The sequence below is a fragment of the Centropristis striata genome, chromosome 13 (assembly GCF_030273125.1).
Source record: "Centropristis striata isolate RG_2023a ecotype Rhode Island chromosome 13, C.striata_1.0, whole genome shotgun sequence".
Classification (NCBI taxonomy): Eukaryota; Metazoa; Chordata; class Actinopteri; order Perciformes; family Serranidae; genus Centropristis; species Centropristis striata.
This window is the reverse complement of record NC_081529.1, coordinates 565,674-589,952: the sequence shown is the minus strand read 5'-3', so window position 1 is coordinate 589,952 and position 24,279 is coordinate 565,674. Positions and strand designations below refer to the sequence as shown.

Below are 24,279 nucleotides of genomic sequence, written 5' to 3'. Positions count from 1 at the left end.
TCTGTTGTTCTTTGTGTTTATTGATAATAGATCAGTCTGTCTTTAGTGTTGTAGATGATGATGACACTGTTTGTTACATTTATGGACTTTTATAGTTTTCAACAGCAGCTTTAATGCGCTGAAACATTTTGTCTGTCTTTTTTTTTTTAAACTGCCAAATCTTTTCCAACGTTTTGTTGTTTGGACCAATATATATATTTGTACTCCTAGATTTTTATGATTTTTTCCCTTTATGTCACAATCATGTAATTTCTATTACACTACCTTTGTGTATTTCACATCAATGTGTATTTTTAGGTAATGGCAGCGATGAGAAAATAAAACCAGAAATGTATTTTTCAAGTGTTTTTATTGCACAAATGTCATGTTTTAGTGAAACGCGTATAGAAAAACAATCAAGAGGTTAGAAAAGACGTTTAGTTTAACAACACAAGGTGACATGTTGCTATGGTTACTCAACACTGTTTCCATTGTGGACATGAGGAACTAAAGCCTCCGTTCCTTGTATAAAGGGAATGTTTAATGTTTCCCCACTAGATGGCGCTCTGCTACATGGTCCATCAGCTCTGGAGCCTTTTGTTGCTGAATGACAAAGAACAATTCAAGACACAAACATGAACCTTATTAACAGTCAGTTCAAAGCCAATAAATCTGAATAATGAACAAAGAGGCAGAGCTTTAGACCACAGAGAGTCTCCTCTGTCTCTTTAGCTCTTACAGGATTCATTTTCTATATATTAAAAAGGCTAAAATGTGCATTTCTAGTGTCCAACCTTCACAATAAAACAATCCAGACATCTGGTGGTAACAGGATGAAGCAGACAGAATCTGTAACTCAGCAGAGATCAGCACCAGGCTCTCATTGGGATATCTCCATTTACTGACTGGTAGTACTGGTAGTACTGGTAGTACTGGTAAATACTGAGATACTTTACTTGAGTAGTGATACTGCAAATGTAAAAATACTCCATTACAAGTAAAAGTCCTGCATTTGAAATGTTACTTGTGTAAAAATACTTAAATTTCTGGCTAAATCTACTAAAAAAATAAAAATAATTCAGAAAAATTGCCTCAGTGAGTGTGACACAATATTATTATCTAAACTTAGTGCTGGGCAATTTTAATTAAGTTTAAAAGTCTGCATTACACTAAAATTATGTCATTTTCTATTATTTCTTATAAATAATATTTATATTGTTCTTTACCTTTATATTTTACTGATCATCAAAGATCCCATTGTGTAAATATGTGAAAGTAACAAGAGTCAACTTATATCATATATCATATTATAATAATATATATAATATCATTATAATATCAAGGTATTTAGTCTATATCGCCCAGCCCTACCTTTACCTACAACATAGTTTATAACCTAATTTCTTTAGTACATAAAAATATATTTTTGAAGGCAACTTTAACTGACAAATATAAAGATATTTGGTATTTTGATCTATATTGCCCAGCCCTAGCTGTATCACAACGGAGTTTATAACCTAATTTCTTCTAAAAAAATAATATATTTTTGAAGGTAACTTTAACTTAAAAATAGCTGTAATAGTCTCAAAAGTACTATATGACCATCTGAATTGCAGAGCAGTAGAAATACCAAGTAAAGTATCTTAAATGTGTACTTTAGTATCTGAGCTAATGTACCTAGTTAAACTCCACTTGAAGCCAGGTGAAGCAGGTAAAAACTCCAGTGTGTCTAGAAACAAGAAGAGGATGTTTATAAAGGATGAAGAGCTGCTGGTGGCTGTTTTCTCTCACTTCATCTATATTTATCTTAATAAAAGCTGTCTGAGACCCTCCACATGTCTAAAATACCTCCTGAAAAACCAAAGAGTCATGCTGCACACAAAGCCATTTAAAGCCCCGTAACAATGGCGTGATGGGTAGTCTGGCGGCTGGTGAACATGACAGCGCAGGTGCTCACAAAACAAAGCAATGTCCTCACAAAGCTACGAGTCCTCCTGCATGGTGGGCCCCGCTCAGTCTGCATGGTCCCCCAGGAGTCGAAGTCCTGAGAGCTCCAATGTTCCAACGGGGTCAAAGTTCATTAGCACCAACACGCTCACTGGTTTCCTTTCTAGGAAACGTTACATTAGCTTGGTCAGCTCCAACAGGGTTTAAAGGGAGGGAGGCAGTTAACAGTTAAATCTTTATTACAATGTATAAAAAGCTAGAGCAAAACAAATCTATAAATAGCAAAGGTCATTAAATCTGTGTTTGTTGTTTTTTAGCTGTATTAAATCCATCAGAGTAACAAGATATAGAGGTTGACCACCGCATTAAAAACCTTTGACCTAATGTCAGTGCAAACACTATTTATTCTTTTACTCATTGTAAGAAAAAAGAAACGGGGAATGAAGACGACGAAGACGTCAGTCAGTGTTAAATATCAGTCTGAAGGTTTGTTGTCACAAACACGATGTGGTTGGTTGTCTGGATAAAGCGGGGGGGGGGGGGGGGGGGGGGGGGGTGATGATGTCATCATTCAGTCAGAGTACTGTGGTGATGTCATCGATCAGTCAGAGTACTGGTTGTAGCCGTCGAACTCGGCCTCGCTGCCGTTGTTGTAGAAGGCCTCGGTGGGGTTGGAGCAGTACTTGTTGTCGTAGACCTGGCGCGGCAGGCCGTAGGTGGTCATGCCCTGCTGGGACGCCACCTTGTTGGTGCCCATCTGCAGCGAGATGGTGGAGGTGTCGCACGTCTCCAGCTCCAGCTTCTTGTCGAAGATGTGCCTCCTGGTCCCCGGGGCCGTCATACCGGCCTGCAGGAGGAGACAGGAAACAAATATACAGTCAGGGGAAAAATGATCTTCAAGTTCTTGTTCATTTTAATGTCTGGTTCAACTAAAGGTTAATTTTGTGGTGCTCACCTGGCTGGCTCCCTTGTTGGTGCCCATCTGCAGGCTGATGGTGGACTGGTCCAGTGGGTTGTCCATCGCCATCTTGGAGTCGTAGAGATGGCGCCGTGTGCCGTAAGAGGTCATTCCCTTCTGGCTGGCCAGCTTGTTGGTGCCCATCTAGTGAGACACAACAATAGAATAAGTTAACCTGCTGTTCTCCTTTTGACCCCAAATCATTTTCATCAGACCATTAATAAAGGTTCACTTTCATAGAATTGCTTGAAATTTTAAGCATATGTGCCCCTCTTCATCCTTTATAGATCATTTATTTTTTAAAACTTTTCTGTTCAGGCAGGCATCTTTAGTTTGTCCCTAGATGTTTTATTATTCAAAAGACCTCTATGAAGCGGACCATGAGAGATCAGCGCACCTCGCCCCGGCACGGGTAAACCGGGGCCCCCTCCTGGAGCCAGACCCGGGAGGGGAGCACGCAGGTGAGCGTCTGGTGGCCGGGCTTTTGTCCACGGGGCCCGGCCGGGCTCAGCCCGAAGAAGCTACATGGATCCGCCGACCTGTGGGCCCACCCCCCGCAGAGCAGGGCATAGGGGTCGGGTGCAGTGGGAGTCGGGCAGCAGGCGAAGGCGGGTACCTGGGCGTGCTGACCCCCGGCTCCAGCGGCTAGCTCTGGGGACGTGGAACGTCACCTCGCTGGCGGGGAAGGAGCCCGAGCTTGTGCGGGAGGTGGAGCGTTACCAACTAGAAATAGTTGGGCTCACCTCCACACATAGCCTGGGCTCTGGAACCAAACTCCTGGAGAGAGGCTGGACTCTCTCCTTCTCCGGAGTTGCCCAGGGTGAGAGGCTGTGGGCGGGTGTGTGGGGATACTCACAAGCCCCCGGCTGAGCGCCGCTGTGTTGGAGTTCTCCCCGAGGAACGAGAGGGTCGCCCTCCTTGCGGCTGCAAGTCGCGAGGAGAAGGTCTCTGACTGTTGTTTGTGCCTACGCACCGAACAGCAGTTCGGAGTACCCGGCCTTCTTGGAGTCTCTGGGTGGTGTCCTGGAAGGGGTACCGCCTGGAGACTCTGTAGTTCTTCTGGGAGACTTCAACGCTCACGTGGGCAACGACGACGGTACGTGGAGGAGGTGATTGGGAGGAACGGCCTGCCCGATCTGAACCCGAGTGGTGTTTTGTTGTTGTTTTTTGGGTAATTTAGTGTCTTTTCTGACAAATCCCAGAGTAGCAAGTTATTACTTTACAAGGAGTCTCTGGGTTGAGTGGGGGTCACGGACAACATCCATGTTAAATTGGGGGTCGCGACTCAAAAAGGTTGAGAACTACTGGTCTAGGTGAGCGGCGTGAAGTGAGAGGCAGAACAAGTAAAACAGAGATCAGAGTATCAGCAGCTGGAACAGTGTTGCTAACTTAGCCACTTTGTTGATATTTATTTATATATTTAGCAACTTCTCAAACCCCTCCAGAGACTATTTTTCAAAAAAGCGACTTGCGACAAATCTAGCGACTTTTTCTGGTGTTATTGGAGTCTTTTGGAGAGTCCTTCCATGTGTGCTGCTGTGGGCCCGTCCCAAAGCACTCACAAGCGGCCCAGTCCTCCCGCAGCAGTCTCTCCCAGCTGCAGTCACAGCAGGGGATGTTAAGTCCAGTTTGCAAATGAATCGTGCATCTGCAAAGTCACCACTGGCTGGCTTACAGTCTGTTTCTGGGTCACTTTTACCAGATAAAGGAGGAGGGTTGGAACTGTGACAGATCGACACATGCTGTTCTAAACCATACTTAGGGTGTTTTTACTGTCTTTTTGACATTTTTGTTTGGTGGGTAAGCCTGCTGATTTTGCTAATGTAAAATATGTGCCGTGGCACAAGAGAGGCTGGGAAACCACCTGGACTAAAGATGTGTGTGAAGATTTATTCATCATGAGTCCAGCAGGGGGCACAATAACAACCCAGCATCTCAGACAGAGTCTCCAGCCTGAGGAGCAGCCTGGTCATACAGTCATTTAAACAGGTAGATTACAGGTAGATTACAGGTGTAACCTGCTGGCTGCTGTCTCACCTGCAGCCCGATGATGTTGCGTCCCCCCTCAGCTTCTCTGGAGCGAATCTACGCTGCTGCTTCTCAGCATACTTCACCCCGAGGTCGTACTTAGAGTGGAAACCTTTAGACTTGGCCTGAGAGAGAGAGAGAGAGAGAGAGAGAGAGAGAGAGAGAGACAGAGAGAGAGAGAGAGAGAAAGAGAGAGAGAGAGACAGAGAGAGAGAGAGACAGAGAGAGAGAGAGAGAGAGAGAGAGAGAGGAGACAGAGAGAGAGAGAGAGAGAGAGGGGAGAGACAGAGACAGAGAGAGAGAGAGAGAGAGGTGCAGAGTCAGAAGGGAAAACGCTGGTAATACTCTGCATTTTTCATCCCCATATTGTTTTTATTATTGTTCTTGTCCTGGTGCCATGTTTTAGTCCTAGTTTATGCAACACAAAGCTACATAGGTACGCTGAGGGCTGCAGCATGATTATCACAATACTCTGATCACATCATCATTAATGCTCTTTACATTTAAAAGAAACATGGTAAAGGGAACTGAGTCAAAGAGATTCAGTGTAAATCTACCACAGAGTCCATATATCTGCTTCCCAACAACACTAAGTGTAATGCTGGCCCTTCTCCTCTATCCCTGCATGTAAACAGAGAGAGGCAGTCTAAATGATGCTTCTGGTCCTGCAGGAATATAGAAACGGTTGTGGCCCATGGTGGAGGAGATGAACAGGATTTATCTGAGAATCTGTATCTATGTGACCCGTTATGCATGTTGCATGGGATATCAAATGTTTTAATGTTGATAAATACGAGAAGAAATTGTATTAAATGTGAACTTTCTGTGCTAGAAAATGTATTCTCTTAAACTGGATAACAGATAAATATATATATATATATATATATATATATATATTACATACATATATATATATATACATGTATACACACATAAACATATATACACACGGTTATAAATATATATACACATATATACATATATACACACACACATATATATACACATATATACACACATAAATACATATATATATACACATATATACATATATATATATACACATATAGACATATATACACACACATATACACATATATACACACACATATACATATACATATATACACACATATATACATATATACACACATATATACACATATATATATATACACACGCATATATACATATATATACACGCATATATACATACACACATATATACATATACACATATATATACATATACATATATATATATATACATGTATACACTGTGAAGGAAATTTGGAGTTTCCTGCATGGTGGGTCATGAGGTAGGCGTCGACCTACTTGATATTCAAGACACAAGGCATTGTGGGAACTGACTCTGTGAACTCAACTGTTCTAACACCATGACTGAGGGGAACATGTTGACCAGTGGTTCTGTCCTGATGTGATGTTTAGGGCAGGAAGATAGGGCTGCATTGAGTCTTGCTGCAGAGCCAATGCTGAAAAGTGCATCAGTCATAAGTCGAGCGGTGTACGGGACTTTGTTGTACTGTAAAATAGCCATTCGGGATTGTGCGGTGTATGGAACACGAATGTGCTAATAAAACTTGCTGAACAAGAGTATTGAGTGCTTTGTGTTTGGCCAGCTCACCCATTAACTTAGTGCAGTTGTCAAAACTGCCATGACAACACATACACATATATATATATACATATATATACACATATACACATCTTCCATAGAATATGGGATCCTTTTATGTTATACATTGGTATGAATATTTCAACCATATGTACACAATGAACTGGAACATGTGGGCTGCTTAACTGTCATTTATTTTCATATCTATATAATCTCTGAATCATCTGTTGCTATGTATTTCTCTTTGTGTCTGTGAGCCGAGTTGTAGTTTAGTGTAGCCCAGTGAGGGTTTTTTGTTTTGTGTTTGTTTGTTTGTCACTGTGTGCTGTGAAAATCAATAAACATATTGTTAAATAATAATAATAATGCTCATGCTTTCTGGAGGCTAACAGCTGCTGGAGTTCTGTTGCAGCTGATTGTCTCATTCAAAGAGTTCAGAGGTCAGTACCAGATGTGATTGGCGTGTGTATTATGTGTGTGTGTGTGTGTGTGTGTGTGTGTGTGTGTTATGTGTTTGTGTGTGTGTGTGTGTGTGTGTGTATTGTGTGTGTGTGTGTGTGTGTGTGTGTGCTCACCATGCCAGCCAGAGCGATCAGCGTGCTCTGGACCTGAGTGTGGTTGACGTTCTCAAACAGATCGTTGGCCTCGAAGATGTCGTGAGGCCTCAGGCCGTATTCTTGGATCGCACGGACAAAATTCCCGATGTTTTCCAGCTGAGGAGGAAAAACAGACAATGGAAGTAGTTGATCAGCAACGATTTGGCATTTCATGCTAAGTCCTGAGGAGTTCCCTTGTGTTTCAGCCTGAATGCTGCTACTTGGTTCATGGAAGTGTTTGACATTTGGGAAAATGTGTGTATTCGCTTTCTTGCCAAGTTTGATGAGAAGATCAAAACCATGCTCTCATCTGTATTGTTGTAAATATAAAACTAGGCGTTGGTTAGCTTAGCTTAGCTTAGCTTAGCACAAAGACAGGGCTGAGGGGGCTTTAGAGGGGCTGGTAAGCAGGTTTTGTTCCTTTTGTATCAAGTGGCATCTTCTGGGCCTGAACATTAGCTGGTCACATTAGCCGGTCTCACATTAGCTGGTCTCACATTAGCCGGTCACATTAGCCGTTCACATTAGCCGGTCACATTAGCTGGTCTCACATTAGCCGGTCACATTAGCTGGTCTCACATTAGCCGGTCTCACATTAGCCTGTCTCATTAGCCGGTCTCACATTAGCCGGTCACATTAGCCGGTCACATTAGCTGGTCTCACATTAGCCGGTCGCATTAGCTGGTCTCACATTAGCAGGTCACATTAGCCGGTTTCACATTAGCCGGTCTCACATTAGCCGGTCGCATTAGCCGGTCTCACATTAGCTGGTCTCACATTAGCCGGTCACATTAGCCGGTCTCACATTAGCCGTTCACATTAGCCGGTCACATTAGCTGGTCTCACATTAGCCGGTCACATTAGCTGGTCTCACATTAGCCGGTCTCACATTAGCCTGTCTCATTAGCCGGTCTCACATTAGCCGGTCACATTAGCCGGTCTCACATTAGCCGGTCACATTAGCTGGTCTCACATTAGCCGGTCACATTAGCTGGTCTCACATTAGCAGGTCACATTAGCCGGTTTCACATTAGCCGGTCGCATTAGCCGGTCTCACATTAGCCGGTCGCATTAGCCGGTCTCACATTAGCCGGTCTCACATTAGCCGGTCACATATAAGCCGGTCACATTAGCCGGTCTCACATTAGCCGGTTTCATTAGCCGGTCTCACATTAGCCAGTCACATTAGCCGGTTGCATATTAGCCGGTTGCATATTAGCCGGTCACATTAGCCGGTCACATTAGCCGGTCTTACATGAGCCGGTTGCATATTAGCCGGTCACATTAGCCGGTCACATTAGCCAGTCGCGTTAGCTGGTCACATTAGCCGGTCACATTAGCCAGTCGCGTTAGCTGGTCACATTAGCCGGTCACATTAGCCAGTCGCGTTAGCTGGTCACATTAGCCGGTCAGTAGCGACGGCACAAAGTGTTGAACTGAGGTCAACAGAAAGGCGCCATATTAACCCTCTGAAACGATGCATATCGCCACCCAGTGTTGAGGAGGAGGACACGTTCCCGTCAGTTATTAGATTTTCTCAGTTGCATGTAAACTGGGACAGAAGTCCTTTTAGACGCCAATATTGATTTTTAAGCATAGCTCGATTAAACTGTGCATGTAAATGCACTGACTGAGTAGTTGGCTGCTCTTAAGTTCAAATAGGCTCACTTCTGGATCACAAAAAGGGATTCAGTCAACAAACCAGTGGGTGACGTCACAGTCCACTTCATTTCTACATATATATATATATATATATATATATGTCTATGTTTGGTAGACCCAGACAAGCGGTTTCCCCGTTTCCAATCTTTGTGCTGAATTACTGGCTGCATAGTTGTAGCTTCATATTTCAGTTACAGACATGAGATTGGTATCAAAAAATGTTAATCAGCATAGTTCGAAATGTCATATTATTGCTTGACTGTGTCAGGAACTAGACTGTGTGAGCATTTATTTACAAGTGATAATATCACTGTGAGAATTTTTGGAGCTACAATCAAAGCTTCAAAGCACTGTTTGCTTTTTCAGTCCCAATAAAAACCGAGCTGAGATCTGCTTGGTTTGATGTGGCGGCTACTTTATGGAATGTAAATAAAGTGTGTTGTCAGCACCAATATGGTAGACTAACCGAGCGCCTCACGCTCTGGAAAAAACAAGACAAATAAGCTTCTTTTTTTTATTATTTCCATAGAGCTGGTTGCATTACCTGGTGCCAGTTTTGAGTGGAGTTGTTGATCTTTCTCACAGAACCTGGCTGGAGCACATTGATGAGTCTACAGAGAGACAGAGAGAAATCAGGAAACTTTGTTTATTGGAAGGGGAAACAATCACTGATAATATAACAGCTGATTAACCCTTTGATGCACCTTCTAATGCACAACATGCATCAAAAATGACCCTTTCTGACATGAACTTACTCTCAAGGTAAGATCAACCGAATCACACTTATCAAATGTTTTGTTAGAATTAGAACAATTGCAAAAAAACAACAAGACTTACATGTTTCAGATGTGTAAATGGAGCTGTGCTGAGCTGTGAATATGTTCGTACTTCCAAACAAAGACATTTTTCCCTCCAAATTCTATTATAAATGCATGCGGGTCATTTTTGACTCATGTGTGTAAACTTGAAGTAGAAGTACAACAGCTGTGCTTGTTCAAAAAGTAGGAAAGGAAAAGATAAAAAGGATGATTCGTGCTAAAACCCCCCTAAAAAACCCAACATATTTACTAAATACATGGAATGAGAAATGATAAAATATATTTATTTCAAAGATGTATAATAGAAACACTACATGAAATAACATTGAAAATGGAAACGGGTCATTTTTTACCCATGTTGTGCAATAGAAGGGTAGACACAAAAAACGAGTTTATTCAAAAAATAATAAAGGAAAACATAAAATTTGGATGAATGATGATCAGAAACAAACTAATTGAGGAAAACCTGGAATACTGAATGATGAAATTAATTTATTGCAAAGATATAGAAGATAAAAACTCAGTGGGGTGACTTTAGACCAGCCTAATTCTCAACCTTGGGGTCGCAAGATGATTTCTGGGGGTCGCCAAATCATTTTGGAAGTCATTTTCTCTTCTTTTCTTTTAAAAGTCATTTTGTGGTTTTTTTTTAATTAATTTTGTGGTTTTTTTTAAATACTTTTGTGGGTTTTATTTAGTAATTTTGTGGGGGGTTTTTAATCATTTTGTGGTAATTTTGTTTCTTTTGGTCATTTTGTGTCTTTTTTTTGGTCATTTTGCGTCTTTTTTGATCATTTTGTTTCCTTTTTTGATAATTTTGTGTCTTTTTGGTCATTTTGTTTCTTTTTTGGGTGATCTGAACTGTGTGTGTGAGATTGTGTTCAGTGAGTGGGGGTCGCGGACATCATGCATGTTAAATTGGGGGTCGCGACTCAAAAAGGTTGAGAACTACTGGTTTAGACCATGTTGTGCATCAAAGGGTTAAAAGATATCCTGTTGGTGTCTCTTTACTCACTCGCAGAGCAGCACTCCGTCCTTCAGACCCTCCATGAAGCCCTCCCCCATCCTTTTCCCCGTCACATCCTGGATCCACAGCCTCAGCTCCTCTTCCTTCTGGGGGTCGTACTTCCCTGCCAGCTGAGAGGGAGACGGACAGGTCAAAGGTCAAACATCACATCAGAATGTTGTTTTACATTTGTTACAAAAACAACATTAAATGGGCACAATCCATATAGAAAAAGTTCACTTTCATTACGCTCTTCTCATTTTTGCTGGTTACCATAGAGATTTAAGAGAATTAAACCCCCCAAATATCAAATCTCACATCGCTTTCGCACAAGTATGCCAACTAAAAAAAATCAAAAACAACAATAAAATATGTTGCTAACCTTTCCATTATGATTGGGAAAAACAGTGAAAATGAAAGTGAGGGATGGTATTCTGTCCTATAAAGTCTAACTGCAGGAACTACATATTTGGTCTAAATTGAGTTATAACTAAAAACTAGGAAATTTCCTCTGGGGAAATTCTGAAAGGGCCACGGGGGCTACTGCCGGTGTGTGTACACTATGATGAGATTCTTCAGAGATTTATGACAATTAATACTAGTAATGTTATGATACTATATATTATACAAGGAGCACACCTACAACAAGCATTCCTTTACAAGTATTTATTTATACAGCAGCCTATGACCTTTGACCTCAGAATGTGAGTGTGTGAAACATTTGTATCTGGAGGAGTGTGCGCGCTTATGCGTGCATATGTGTGTGTGCGTGTATCTGTAACTGATATTACATTAAATGACCAGTGTGTGTGTGTGTGTGTGTGTGTGCGTGTATCTGTAACTGTAATCACATCAAAGCATCAAAGCGTTGGGGTCGACCAATCAGAGCAGAGCAATCAACGGAATTAACAGCTGTGGAATCTTCTGGCAAAGTGAAAGCAGCCAGAGGTGGGCAGAGTGAAATTTCTGGCCTCGAACAGAAAGCATTTTTGGCAAAACCATAATACCTATCATTGATCCGACTTCACTTTGAGCGTCCTGAGTTCTTCCTGAACGTCTACATATGATTTTTTTTAAGAAGAATGAAAAAATAGCTTTGTTAGAGCGATCTAAAAAAACTGTTACATCTCCCTTTTTCCGAAATCTTCCTGCGTTTTTAATATGGGAGCCAATGGGGCTGTTGGTGGTGTTGGTGGATCATCTGTGCGTCCTACGCCCAAACTATAACTCTGACAGCTTTACCAGAGGATTGTGAGGGAGAAGACATATTTTCCTACGTTTCTATGTATAAATTATTTCTGTAGAGTGGAATTTGCGGCCTGGAGCGCAGTTTTCAAATTTATTTTTTGACAGTTTTTTCTCTCCCTCTACACTCTGGTGATGATGTCACACACTGTGACACGAACATTCCGTGCAATACACACCCATTATAATCTCAGAATTTCTCCAAAAATGATCATGGTCATTGAACAGGGATTGATAAAAAACTATATGACCTATCGAAACGTGGATTAATACACCGATACACAAGACTTGTGTCTACTGTTTAAAGTTTAAATGGAGTCTCTAGGTGAAATTATGCTGGAGAAGTAGACGTTTAAAAATCTCCAATTATTGTTCTTTTTGCTCATTTTTTGTCGCCCGTCCCATTCATTTCAATGCAAAATTTTGGGCAGTTTTTTGTGACTTACGTCGCAAAAAATTTGTGTTCTGTAGAGAAAAGTAATAGCACACCGATCCCGATCAAACCGCACGTTTTGATATATAATTTGTCCTGCAACTCTTCAAGTTGTAGGACTAGTAGCGGGACGAAATTGCGTCCGGAAGAGGAAGAAGAAGAAATCCACAGTATAACAGTAGAGCAGCACTGGTCCCTGCAGATATTGCTGGATGGGACCAGTGCTGGGGAGATTGCCCCGAGGCCCGAACTACATTGTCTGAAATCTTCAAAAAGTAACATGCACACACAAATATGCACTTCAGCTACAAAAACTGTTTCTCTCCTGCCAGGTTTCAGTCACTAAAATAACCCTGGTCCACCCATTATTCACATCATAACTGGACAGTCTTTGAAAGTCTTACTGCATAATGAAAAAATACTTTAAAATGAGGCTTATAAAAAGAAAAGGAGAAGAAAAATGAAAATGAAAAAGGCCTGTGGACATTCCTGCATTCAGAAACACACACACACACACACACACACACACACACACACACACACACACACACACACACTGAGTGTTCAGTAGATAAGTCTTCTCAGTCTGGACCAGCAGCCAACACAAACAGTATCTGAGAGCAGCAGCTAGCGTAGCGTAGCTTCCATCACACCAAACTTGGAGAAACAGCGTTCCCAACGCTCCTCCCTCCTCTGACGCTCCGCTCCCATTGGCCCGGATCACATTTCTCTCTTCCCTCTCTTCCCTCTCTTCCCTCTCTCCCTCTGGGTTTTCCAGAATCTGCCCTTTTACAGCAAGTTGACTGTTCAGGCCAACACGTCTGATAAAGACAGCCAGGACCGACAGGTCTGCTTCCAGTCCACCAGGTTAGCTCAGAGTTTATAAAGTTCTGCTGCTTTACTTATTGATGCAGTCAGCACACTGCAAAATGTGTTTAGTCTAAAACCAGATCAAACAGTAAATCTAAAGGTCTAAAACCAGATCAAACAGTAAATCTAAAGGTCTAAAACCAGATCAAACAGTAAATCTAAAAGGTCTAAAACCAGATCAAATATATATATATATATATATATATATATATATATATCCAATCCAATCCAATCCAATCCCCTTTATTTGTTTCGCACATTTAAACAACACAAACGTCTCCAAAGTGCTGTACATAAAATCAACAATAAAACAAACAATTCCATATACCAATCAGCAATAAACAATAAGTGTATAAATCTAAAATGATGCCATAAATAAAACAATACAATCAAACAGATAAACATAGTAAAATAAAATAAAATAAAAGACGCAGTTAAAAGTAGTAAAATAAATAAAAGACACAGAGGACCACAAAACTCACGCAGTGTTAAAAAGCCAAGGAATAAAAATGGGTCTTGAGACGAGACTTAAAACATTCCACTGTGGGGGCTGTTGTTATATCATGATATAACAAGTTAACAAGCCTATTTGCGTCATACTTTAAGCTAGTATATGCTTGATATTATCAGACAAAGTACTTGTGGTTTATCGATCTTCATCTCGGTATGATTCCTTTGAAATATGATTAATTGTCATATTGAATTATCGCTAAGCCCATAAAAGCTAAATGCTCAAGAAAAGAACAAGTTCTTGTTAAGTTATTCTTCAATTTTGCCTATTTAAGACAGATTTATTCAACGCCATGTACAATAAGTGCATGTAAAATTGTGGGTAGAGAACCAAAAAGAGCAAGAATCATGCAGTAGTTATAGTAAAGTACATCAACTTTATTAAATATGCTGAGCTGGTTCAAGTGCCCATTTAAAGGCAATAAGAGATAGAGGAAGAGTTTTATTAGTTATTATTAAAAGATGTTTGGCTGCCTTGTTAAATGAAACAAATTTCTACATTTGGGTCAGTGAGGTAGTGAAACAGGAAGTATGATTGTTTTAAATCAGTGATTCTCAATTTATGATCCAGGGCCCAATGTTCCTGGTGCTGGAGGCCCAACAACTATAAATCACAATGAGAATAACCAGATCTGCACTTTGAAAAAGGTTTCAGAATAAAACAACAACTATAAATAGAGCTTGTTTACCAAAACAAGTGGCAGATGAAGATCCTACTTGACCTCCTGAATTTGTAACTCACTCTGTCCCTTCATGCTTTATGTTTATGAATCACTCAAACACTTGCAGGATGGAAGCTTCCAGCTGTATAAACTAACCAAAGCATTCAAACAACAAGGCAGTTATTAGCAGCTATTAAATGCACTAAATATCTGACTTATCAAGCCCTCATGTCAATAACATAATAATAATAATAATAATAAATAATAATAATGTGCAAAGTTCATTTAGTTAACAAGTTAAAGGTGCAGTATGCAGTTTCTCCAACCACAGCCTCAATGTACGTACTGCACCTTTAAGTTAATAAGTCGGTTCATAATGCACAACATGGTCTAAAATGACCCGCATTCATTCCCCATGTTCTTTTGATATCAACTTATTTTATGATTGAATATTCCAAGTATTCTTTAAATATCTTGTTTTTGATAACAACAGATCATTATTTACATTTTGCCTCTCATACTTTATGAAGAAAAAAAGGTTTTGTATTATTACATAGCTAACTACTTGGCTAAGTAGCTTGCTAAGCTAACTACTCAGCCAAGAAGTTAGCTAAGTAGTTAGCTTAGCAAGCTACATAGCTAAAAAATAGATACGAGTCATTTTTGACCCATGTTGTGCATTAGAAGAGTTGTGACACAAAAATATTTTATTTTAAAAAATGAATAAAGGAAAACATAAAATTAGGATGTAAAAGAAAGATATAGAACATAACTCTGTCGGGTCACTTTTGACCCATTTTGTGCATCAAAGGGTTAAAAAGATGAATTATAAGACAAATTAGTTTTTATGTTTATTCATGTTGCCTGATAAATATGATATTGATGTCTGACTGAAGTGTGTTTATGAAACGGCCCGTGGTCTGCTCTCAATTTTTTTTTTTGTAAAAATTATACCCTGTCCGCTGCCTTATAATAAGACATTTGCTGCAAAGCAAGTTAAATGTATCTAGTGAGAAGATGAAGGTGATGAAGGTGATGAAGTGATGCTAGTTACACAGCAACATGTGTTTAAAGATGGCCGACATCAGCTCCTGGTCATACCTGACCAGGTAAGGCGCTAGCAGCAAACACCTGAGTGTTAAAGTGAGTTATGGTGTTTTATGAATTCAACTTTTATTTGGAAGACAAAGCTTGTGTTATTTCCTCTGAAGAAGTGACATAATTACTTTAACCCTCTGGAGTCCATCCATTTATTTAAAATACACACGTTTTAATTACCGTAATAACTTTATTTATATCTGATATGTAGACAAGCTGAGAAAGCCAGTTAAAGTTCAATCATACGAGCTTTCACAGTGTGACATTTATGTTTCTAGACCATTTTTACAATGTGAATTTTCTTATTGAATTATGAATTATTTATTTATTTATTTTTTCTGCTGTTTTTGTGTGTGTAAATGGTAAAATAAATAAATAAATTGTACATTTCCATAGACGCCTGTGTCTTTTGTTTGTATTTTGGGTTCCTGGCAGCTTTATACTTTAATTAAAATAAAATGTAAAATGTGACTGATAGCCCAGTTTATGTGTAATAAAAGGAGCCATGTGATGTAAGGACAGACTGGAAGATGATAAACAGACAGAAATTAATGCAGGAAGTTGACTAATTTGAACCAAAATCTGCTGGACTTCAGAGGTTTAAAGTGCAGGAGAGGCAGAAAACCCAGCAGGGCTTATTTAAAGCCTCCACCTAGAATTTATTAGTTATATGAAAGTAATAAACTGATAATAGAAAAAACTTATGTATACCATCAACAAGTTATAATGACAAAATCAAAAATGAACATGTTATACACCTTATTTGTTTCATGGCACCAACATTTCTATACTGCATATTCATATTTATTCTGCACTGGAATTCTACTTCTTAATACATACTCCTTCTTTAGACACTTTATTTTTATTGTATTTTTATATTTTATTGCTTGAAGTATGCCTAGGTTGTTCTTTTTATGTAATTGTGTTGTTATTGTCTCTGTGTGTAATGCTGCTGCTACACTGGAATTTCCCAGCTTGGGATAAATAAAGTCTATCTATCTATCTATCTATCTATCTATCTATCTATCTATAAAAGTGTATCTGTGTGTGAATTATAATGTTAAAACAGCAGTTAAATGGGCTTTTAGACATCTTCTGAAACAGTTTATAGAGTTCTTTGCCAGATAGGGAAAGGTATTTCATAACTTGGTCCCTCAATTTAACAATAACTTGACGTCTGCATGTCAGAAATCATGCAGGATGAAGATCTAAAGACTGACGCGTTGGATAAGAGTGAACCTGAGAATGAAATGTAGAATAAGTCTGATATCTGAGGGCTTGGTGGGTTCCAGCAGCGTGACATCAGAGACAGACGGTGACAGGTAGCAGCATCATCTGATGCCCTTTTAAGGAGTGACCGGGCTGACTGGGACTGGGGAAAGTGTCCTTATTATAAACAGTTTACACCAGAGAATGACGAAGCAACGTCCTGACAGAACACAGGTGCACTAACGGAGCCAGCAGCTCACACAGTGGATAAACTACACTACAGAGGAGAACAAGAACAGAAACATGATCCACATCGCTGGTGTGATAAGGGATTAGAGCCCGTCACTTAAAAACAACTAAACCAGCACATACAGTCATTCTCTGTTGTTGGATCCCACATGGTAATATGTAACTAGAACATTTCCTCTGGGGAAATTCTGAAAGGGCCACGGGGGCTACTGCCGGTGTGTGTACACTATGATGAGATTCTTCAGAGATTTATAACTATGCCCTTTAACAGCAAAGTGTGTGTGTGTGTGTGTATCTGTAACTGTAATCACATCAAAGATCAAAGCAATCAACAGAAATAACTGACCTGCCAATGGTCCGGAACATTGACAGACTGGAATTTCTGGCCTCGAACAGAAAGCATTTTTGGCAAAACCATAATACCTATCATTGATCCGACTTCACTTTGAGCGTCCTGAGTTCTTCCTGAACGTCTACATATGTTTTTTTTTAAGAAAAATAAAAAAAATAGTTTTGTTAGAGCGATCTAAAAAAACTGTTACATCTCCCTTTTTCAGAAATCTTCCTGCGTTTTTAATATGGGAGCCAATGAGGCTGTTGGTGGTGTTGGTGGATCATCTGTGCGTCCTACGCCCAAACTATAACTCTGACAGCTTTACCAGAGGATTGTGAGGGAGAAGACTAATTTTCCTACGTTTCCATGTATAAATTATTTCTGTAGAGTGGAATTTGCGGCCTGGAGCGCAGTTTTCAGATTTATTTTTTGACAGTTTTTTCTCTCCCTCTACACTCTGGTGATGATGTCACACACTGTGACACCAACATTCCGTGCAATACACACCCATTATAATCTCAGAATTTCTCCAAAAATGACCATGGTCATTGAACAGGGATTGATAAAAAACTATATGGCCTATCGAAACGTGGATTAATACACCGATACACAAGACTTGTGTCTACTGTTTAAAGCTTAAATGGAGTCTCTAGGTGAAATTATGGTAGAGAAGTAGACGTTTAAAAATCTCCAATGATTGTTCTTTTTCGCTCATTTTTTGTCGGCCGTCCCATTCACTTCAATGCAAAATTTTGGCGATCAAACCGCGTTTTGATGTATAATTTGTCCTGCAACTCTTCAAGTTGTAGGACTAGTAGCGGGACGAAATTGTGTCCGGAAGAGGAAGAAGAAGAAATCCACAGTATAACAGTAGTGCAGCACTGGTCCCATCAGATATTGCTGTATGGGACCAGTGCTGGTGAGATTGCCTCGAGGCCCTAATGACCATAAAAACGTGATTATTTATAGGAACAATGTTAGATAATTAGACCTGCCTCGTCCCATCCTACTTTTACACTTTTTGTACTATCAAATCAAACTATAAGTTATCTTTGTCATTTTATCTAATTCTAACTGTGCAAATAAAATAAACCTAAAGCTAGACTCAAAGACGGATTTTATATCGCCACCTGATATTGTTTCTACTCTACAGAGAACACCTTGTGGACATAATCGACCTGGAAACAGCAGTGAAACATCCGGAGCAGCGGCTAAAAACTCAAACCACAAATGGAGCTGAGAGCTGCTGGGTGGTGAACAGCAGTCATGACAGGAATGCAGCTCAGTGCTGCACCTCTGAGAGAGATGAGAGACGGCTCTATTCATCCCAACAGGACAATAACATGATGATGATGATGATGATGATGATGAGGGAACACGCTGACCTTTCTCATCAGCAGCTCTGACTCATCTCACTGTACAGTCACACTGTGATGATGCTCTAAACTACATTCTGCTGTATGAACACGTTAGTCAGGGTGCTGACAGATAAAATACCTTGAAATGTATAAAACACCAGCAGGACTGGGATGGAACTAAGTACATTTACAAGCACCATTGAGGTATTTCTACACTGTAAAAAAGATAAACAATAGCTACTCAATAAAATTGAGGCAACAGATTGCATGCAATATTATTAATTCAATCTAACTACGTTACAAGTTGAGTTAATAACTTAACAGGAAGTGCCTGTCAATTAAAAACAGACTAATTCTATTGTGTTGGATTCATTCAAAATTCTCTTGATTTAGAATTACAGACACATAAAGATTATATTTAATGTGATCAAAATAAGTAGATTCTATCTCAAACATTTTTATATTAAAGTTACTTAAACAACTGCCTCAAAATCAAGGACGCATTCATATTTAATACATTTTATCAAATATATTAAGTAAAATGAAATGACTAGAGAATAATTTATTACAGTGTACTTTAACTGATCATTTGTATTTAACCCTTTAGCCGAATAAAGGGGACACGCTGGACAAAAGCACCACATTTTTTGCTCTATCTTTATCATTTTATGATTGATTATTCTTAAAGTATTCTTTAAATATCTTGTTTTTGATAACAGATCGTTATTTCCATTTTGCCTCTCATACTTTATGAAGAAAAAAAGGTTTTGTATTATTACATAGCTAAATACTTCCCTAAGTAGCTTGCTAAGCTAACTACTCAGCCAAGAAGTAAGCTAGGTAGTTAGCTTAGCAAGCTACTTAGCTAAAAAATGGATACGGGTCATTTTTGACCCATGTTGTGCAAGAGTAGTGACACAAAAAGATTTTATTTAAAAAAAATGAATGGAGGAAAACATAACATTTGGATGTATGAATACACATGCTCTCTTTCACTAGAGGTTTATATTTTTGGTAGGAGCCACTTCATCAAGATGCAGATCAGAGATGGCACCCATATAAAATCTATGAGAACAAATATATCTTCCAAGCCACTTAGAAGGTCAATCTTGGTGTCAAAATCTACATTTTCTTGGTCAAAGAATCCATTAAAGCTAGTGATTTTATATGGCTGCCATCTCCGATCCGCAATCTTGATAAAGGAGCTCCTACCAGAGTGAAACCTCTAGTGAAAGACAGTATGTGGAAAACATTTGGTGCTTTAGTCCGGCGCGTCCCCTTTCTTCTCATATCTGGCTGCCTGACTAATATGGTAAAGCACATTTAAATAACCATATTTCAATGACTTAACTGAATTATAATGAACTGATATTGAGCTAATGTCTTTATGATGAACTACGCGTGATGAAATCATAACTTCTGATAATTCATTGCTGTAAATATGAAACATTTAATGGTATTCCATCATAAATACGCTAAAATAATAAATTAAGTGTGTAGTTTTTGTCACTTTATGAGATGATTTTCAATATGGTAATTATATAGAATAAATATGTGGAAATCATGACTATCACAACTAATTCCATTTTTAACAAAATGACAAAGGTTTTTTTTTTTAAGAGAATGTGATTTGTTTTTTTGTTTTTTTAATTTGTTTTACAATTACTAGATGGATACAAAAAGGGGTTAAAGGGTTAAGATACTCATATTTTACTCCACAATGTTACTTTACAGATGAATATTTTGCATATGAATGTTTAAATTGAAGCCATCTGGTCTCCTAGAAACATCAACATGCTGCTTACAGTTTCACATATATATATAAAAATACTATTATTATAATATACAACACTGGCATGTGCACATTGTAAATAATACTTTACTGTTAGTAACATACAGGCCCTTTACTTGTAATAGAACTGTAAAAAACATTACATTCACTATAATATATTACTTCCCTACAAATTTGAGGTACTTGAGAATGAGATTATTGTTATTATAACTAAAATATTATGTTATGTTAAGCTACCCGATGGTATATAAAGATATCCAAATAACGCCCAGCTTTACCAGCTGCAACATCAAAGTAATCACAGATTAAAAAACAATAATATAACATTATATGTATATTCTGAAATGTGGTTAATCTTCAAAACGAGTTCTTTCACTTCATGTTCATGCTGAGACTTTTGTCCTTGAGCACAATTATGAACACAGAAGTTTTACTTGTAACATTTTATTGTTATTCACATAAATATCTGAGTTCTTGTGTCAGCGCTGGTGCAGATGTGTTATTAACTAAATAATATCTGAATATCTGGCTTTCACTCACTGACACAGGAACTAATTTATTGATAATAGCTGACAGTACTGTCCTACAGAGTCTAACTGCAGTAAATACATTTATGGTCTAAATTGAGTTATAACTAAAATGAACTCCTTGATGTCTGTTTTATCTTGTGACAAAGTTTTAGATTTACATTTTGCTTTATTTCAGAGAAATAAATAATAACTCAAAACCAAGCAGTAATTACACTTACCACAGTCTGCTTTGGATATATATACTAATCTAAACATTAAAATAATAGTTTATTTGAAAGGGAAATTATTATCTAGATACTGATGAAGTAAAAAAGTGGGATAAAATTATATTAAGACTAAAATATAACATTTATTTATAATATCAAGTCTAAAATACGGACATCTTTGAATAGAGATATTTGAAAATGTTGATTCACTGAAAACAAAATATTAAAGCTGAAAGAAGACAACAACATTATAGTTACCGCTCTCTGTTTATCATCACTATTAGAATCTTTTACAGCAAATCCAGTAACTACGTTTTTGGGGTCAAAGGTCAAATAATCATCATGATTTTTGTGCATAAAAATGACATCATCAATTCATGTAGAAATAAGTGTCATATCACTAATGGCTGGCCAGTTAAAACATGTTAAAAATGTTACTGCAGTTAGACTCTGTAGGGCAGAGCATGTTGTTTAAAACTTAGAAATCAACTTCATATGTATCTTGACTCAATAGCATAACACTCATATTCACAAACTAACAAAACTTTAATATGTCTTCATATAAAAAGCAGTTTGATTTTGACTTATTCTTTACAGGATATTGCAAATGGGGACAAAAGAATAACTGTATTTGATACAAATCAACCTTCATCCCCCTCTGACACACCAAACGTTTCATAATCTGGATTATTTGGCCACTAAAACCTACTTTCCTCTCCAAAACAATCACTTCCCTCACTGTGTGATCTATTATCACACACACACACACACACACACACACACACACACACACACACACACACACACACACACACAGGAATGAGCCTGATCACATCACAGCCTATTTTTAATAACTTGAACAGGCAAATAAAAACGTGACTTAATGTGGATTTATAGCCTCTTAGCACATTTTTGGTGCGTGTCTGATCCATTGTTCGACCTGTTTAACTGCCGCTAGTATACAACAGCGTTTAATCACCGTGTTTTCTCCTTATATGGGCGTCATATAGCATAGCAGCAACTATCTGACCACGAGCCCAAACTGTGTATGATTCTTCTTTAAGGCTCTAAAACATCTAAACATCTAAAAGTGACTAATATTTTATGTTAGAGAAGTTAAAGAAGGCCACAGACGGAGTGTTTACATGGACGTCATCATGCTGGAGCCTTTCTTGACCTTTGACCTCACTGGAAGAGCCGTGGCTCCGGTGTTGTGTCCTTACTGGTTCCCAGACTAACTGGTGCCCTACTGTACTGGTGTGAGCTGCTGGTTTCTGCCTCAGTTAGCAGATTTGTCACATATTTAATCAACATTTAACTGGTCGCATCTCCTTTCTACTGTGGATAATATTGTTATTATTGAAAACATTAATATATAATGTTTGCTAGATCGGTTGGAGCTGGATTCCAATTCAATACAACAAATTCACCTCTACAGTTATGGAAAAAATGATTAGAACACCTTGTTTTCTTCAATTTCTAGTTCATTTTAATCCCTGGTACAACTAAAGGTGCATTTGTTTGGACAAATATAATAATAACAACAGAAATGGCTCATAAAAGTTAAATTGACGAGCTGATATCTAGACATTTAACATGTTTTTATTGACTATAACCAAAATCATTATCAATAAAACCATGTTAAATGTCTAGATATCAGCTCTTAAATTAAACTCTTATCAGCTGTTTTTGTTGTTATTATTATATTTGTCAAAACAAATGTTCCTTTAGTTGTATCACACATTAAAAAGAACAAGAAATTGAAGAAAAGGGGTCGTCTATCAATTTCCCCCCCATAACTGTACATTTTATACGCATTATATACATTATATGCATACATTTGAATTTCGTTGTACATGTGACAATGACAAATAAAGACCTATTCTATTCTATTCTACATTTCTGCTATTTGCATTTATTATTATTATTATATATTTTTGTGTTTGTTTGTTTGTTTGTTTTCTTGAGAGAACTTTGCATTAACAAATGTACATTAAGTGGCATCAGGCATTAAAATGAACAAGAAAGCAAGCAAGGTGAAAACAAGCTGGTCTAATCATTTTTTCTATGACTGTTTGATTATTAAATATGTGACGAATCTGCTAAATGAGGCAAAACACACCAGTTAGTCTGGAAACCAGTAACCGGCTACAGAGTGTCCATGGTATGTGCATAAATAACAGCAGTTCTACTTATTAATATAATAAATGTAAAGGTACCGTACCTTGCTCTTGACCTCGGCAGAGAGCCCGAAGGCTGGTCCGCTCCTGAAGTGTGTTGTCATGCTGCTGCGGGTCTATTTACAGTAAAGAGCTGCTGAGAGATTTAAAAATGGAGAAGCAGGTTTCAGCTCTCTGTCCGAGGAAGGAATCACTCAGGAAGTCCACCACTAATCCGTGACTTTCTCTTTATGACCTTCTTGTCTCAGATGGTCCTCGCAGTGCTGCTCGGAGCTGCTCGGGAACCTTTTAGATACTTTCCGACACTTTTCTGAATCTTTTTTAAACTCTTCCCATGTGTGTGCTCTCTGATTGGCTGGCGCCGCCGGCCAATCAGAGCGCAGCCTCCTCATCTGGGAGTGATGTCACCGCTCGGGCATTAGATTTAATCAGTGTCACTTTTTCCACCTTCAGGCCGTCACAGATGCTTTTCACTGTGTTCACGAGCTCTTTGCTACAGTTATGTCATCTTCACGATCAGCTGGGTCTCTCTTCCATCATATACAGTCTATGGTCATGGCCCCAAAATATATCTCATGATCAATAACAAGACCTGGCCCCTGCTGTGGCCCCTGTGTCAAATTAATAATAAAATGATCAATTTATAACGATGAACAATGGAACAATTCTAACCTTTTTTTTTGTTCAAACAATATCTCATTGTACACAAAAGGAACCCAGAATGTTACATTGTATAATAGTTTGACTCTCTGCAGTCTTATTGGGATATTTTGTCCATTTTTGAATCCTTTTCATGTCTTTATGTGTCTTTGTAAGTCATTTTGTGTCTTTTTTTGGTCATTTGTGTCTTTTTTTGGTAATATTTTTGTCTGTTGTTGTGTCTTTTTTAGTTATTTTGTGTCTTTTTTGTCACTTTGTGTCTTTTTTATCATTGGTGTCATTTATGTGTCTTTTTTGTGTTTGTTTTAGTTAT

The 24,279-nt window shown here is 38.5% G+C and overlaps 1 protein-coding gene across 1 annotated transcript; it reads right to left on the bottom strand.

Annotated features, from left to right (window-relative positions):
* Positions 1-1,344: 1,344 nt before the first annotated feature.
* Positions 1,345-23,727, bottom strand: cnn1b (calponin 1, basic, smooth muscle, b). The gene is given in 8 exon segments (XM_059348782.1): positions 1,345-2,773; positions 2,882-3,028; positions 4,922-4,947; positions 4,950-5,037; positions 7,124-7,261; positions 9,351-9,417; positions 10,640-10,761; positions 23,351-23,727. Coding segments are annotated over 8 exon segments (894 nt in total). The 5' UTR covers positions 23,411-23,727; the 3' UTR covers positions 1,345-2,527.
* Positions 23,728-24,279: the final 552 nt, after the last annotated feature.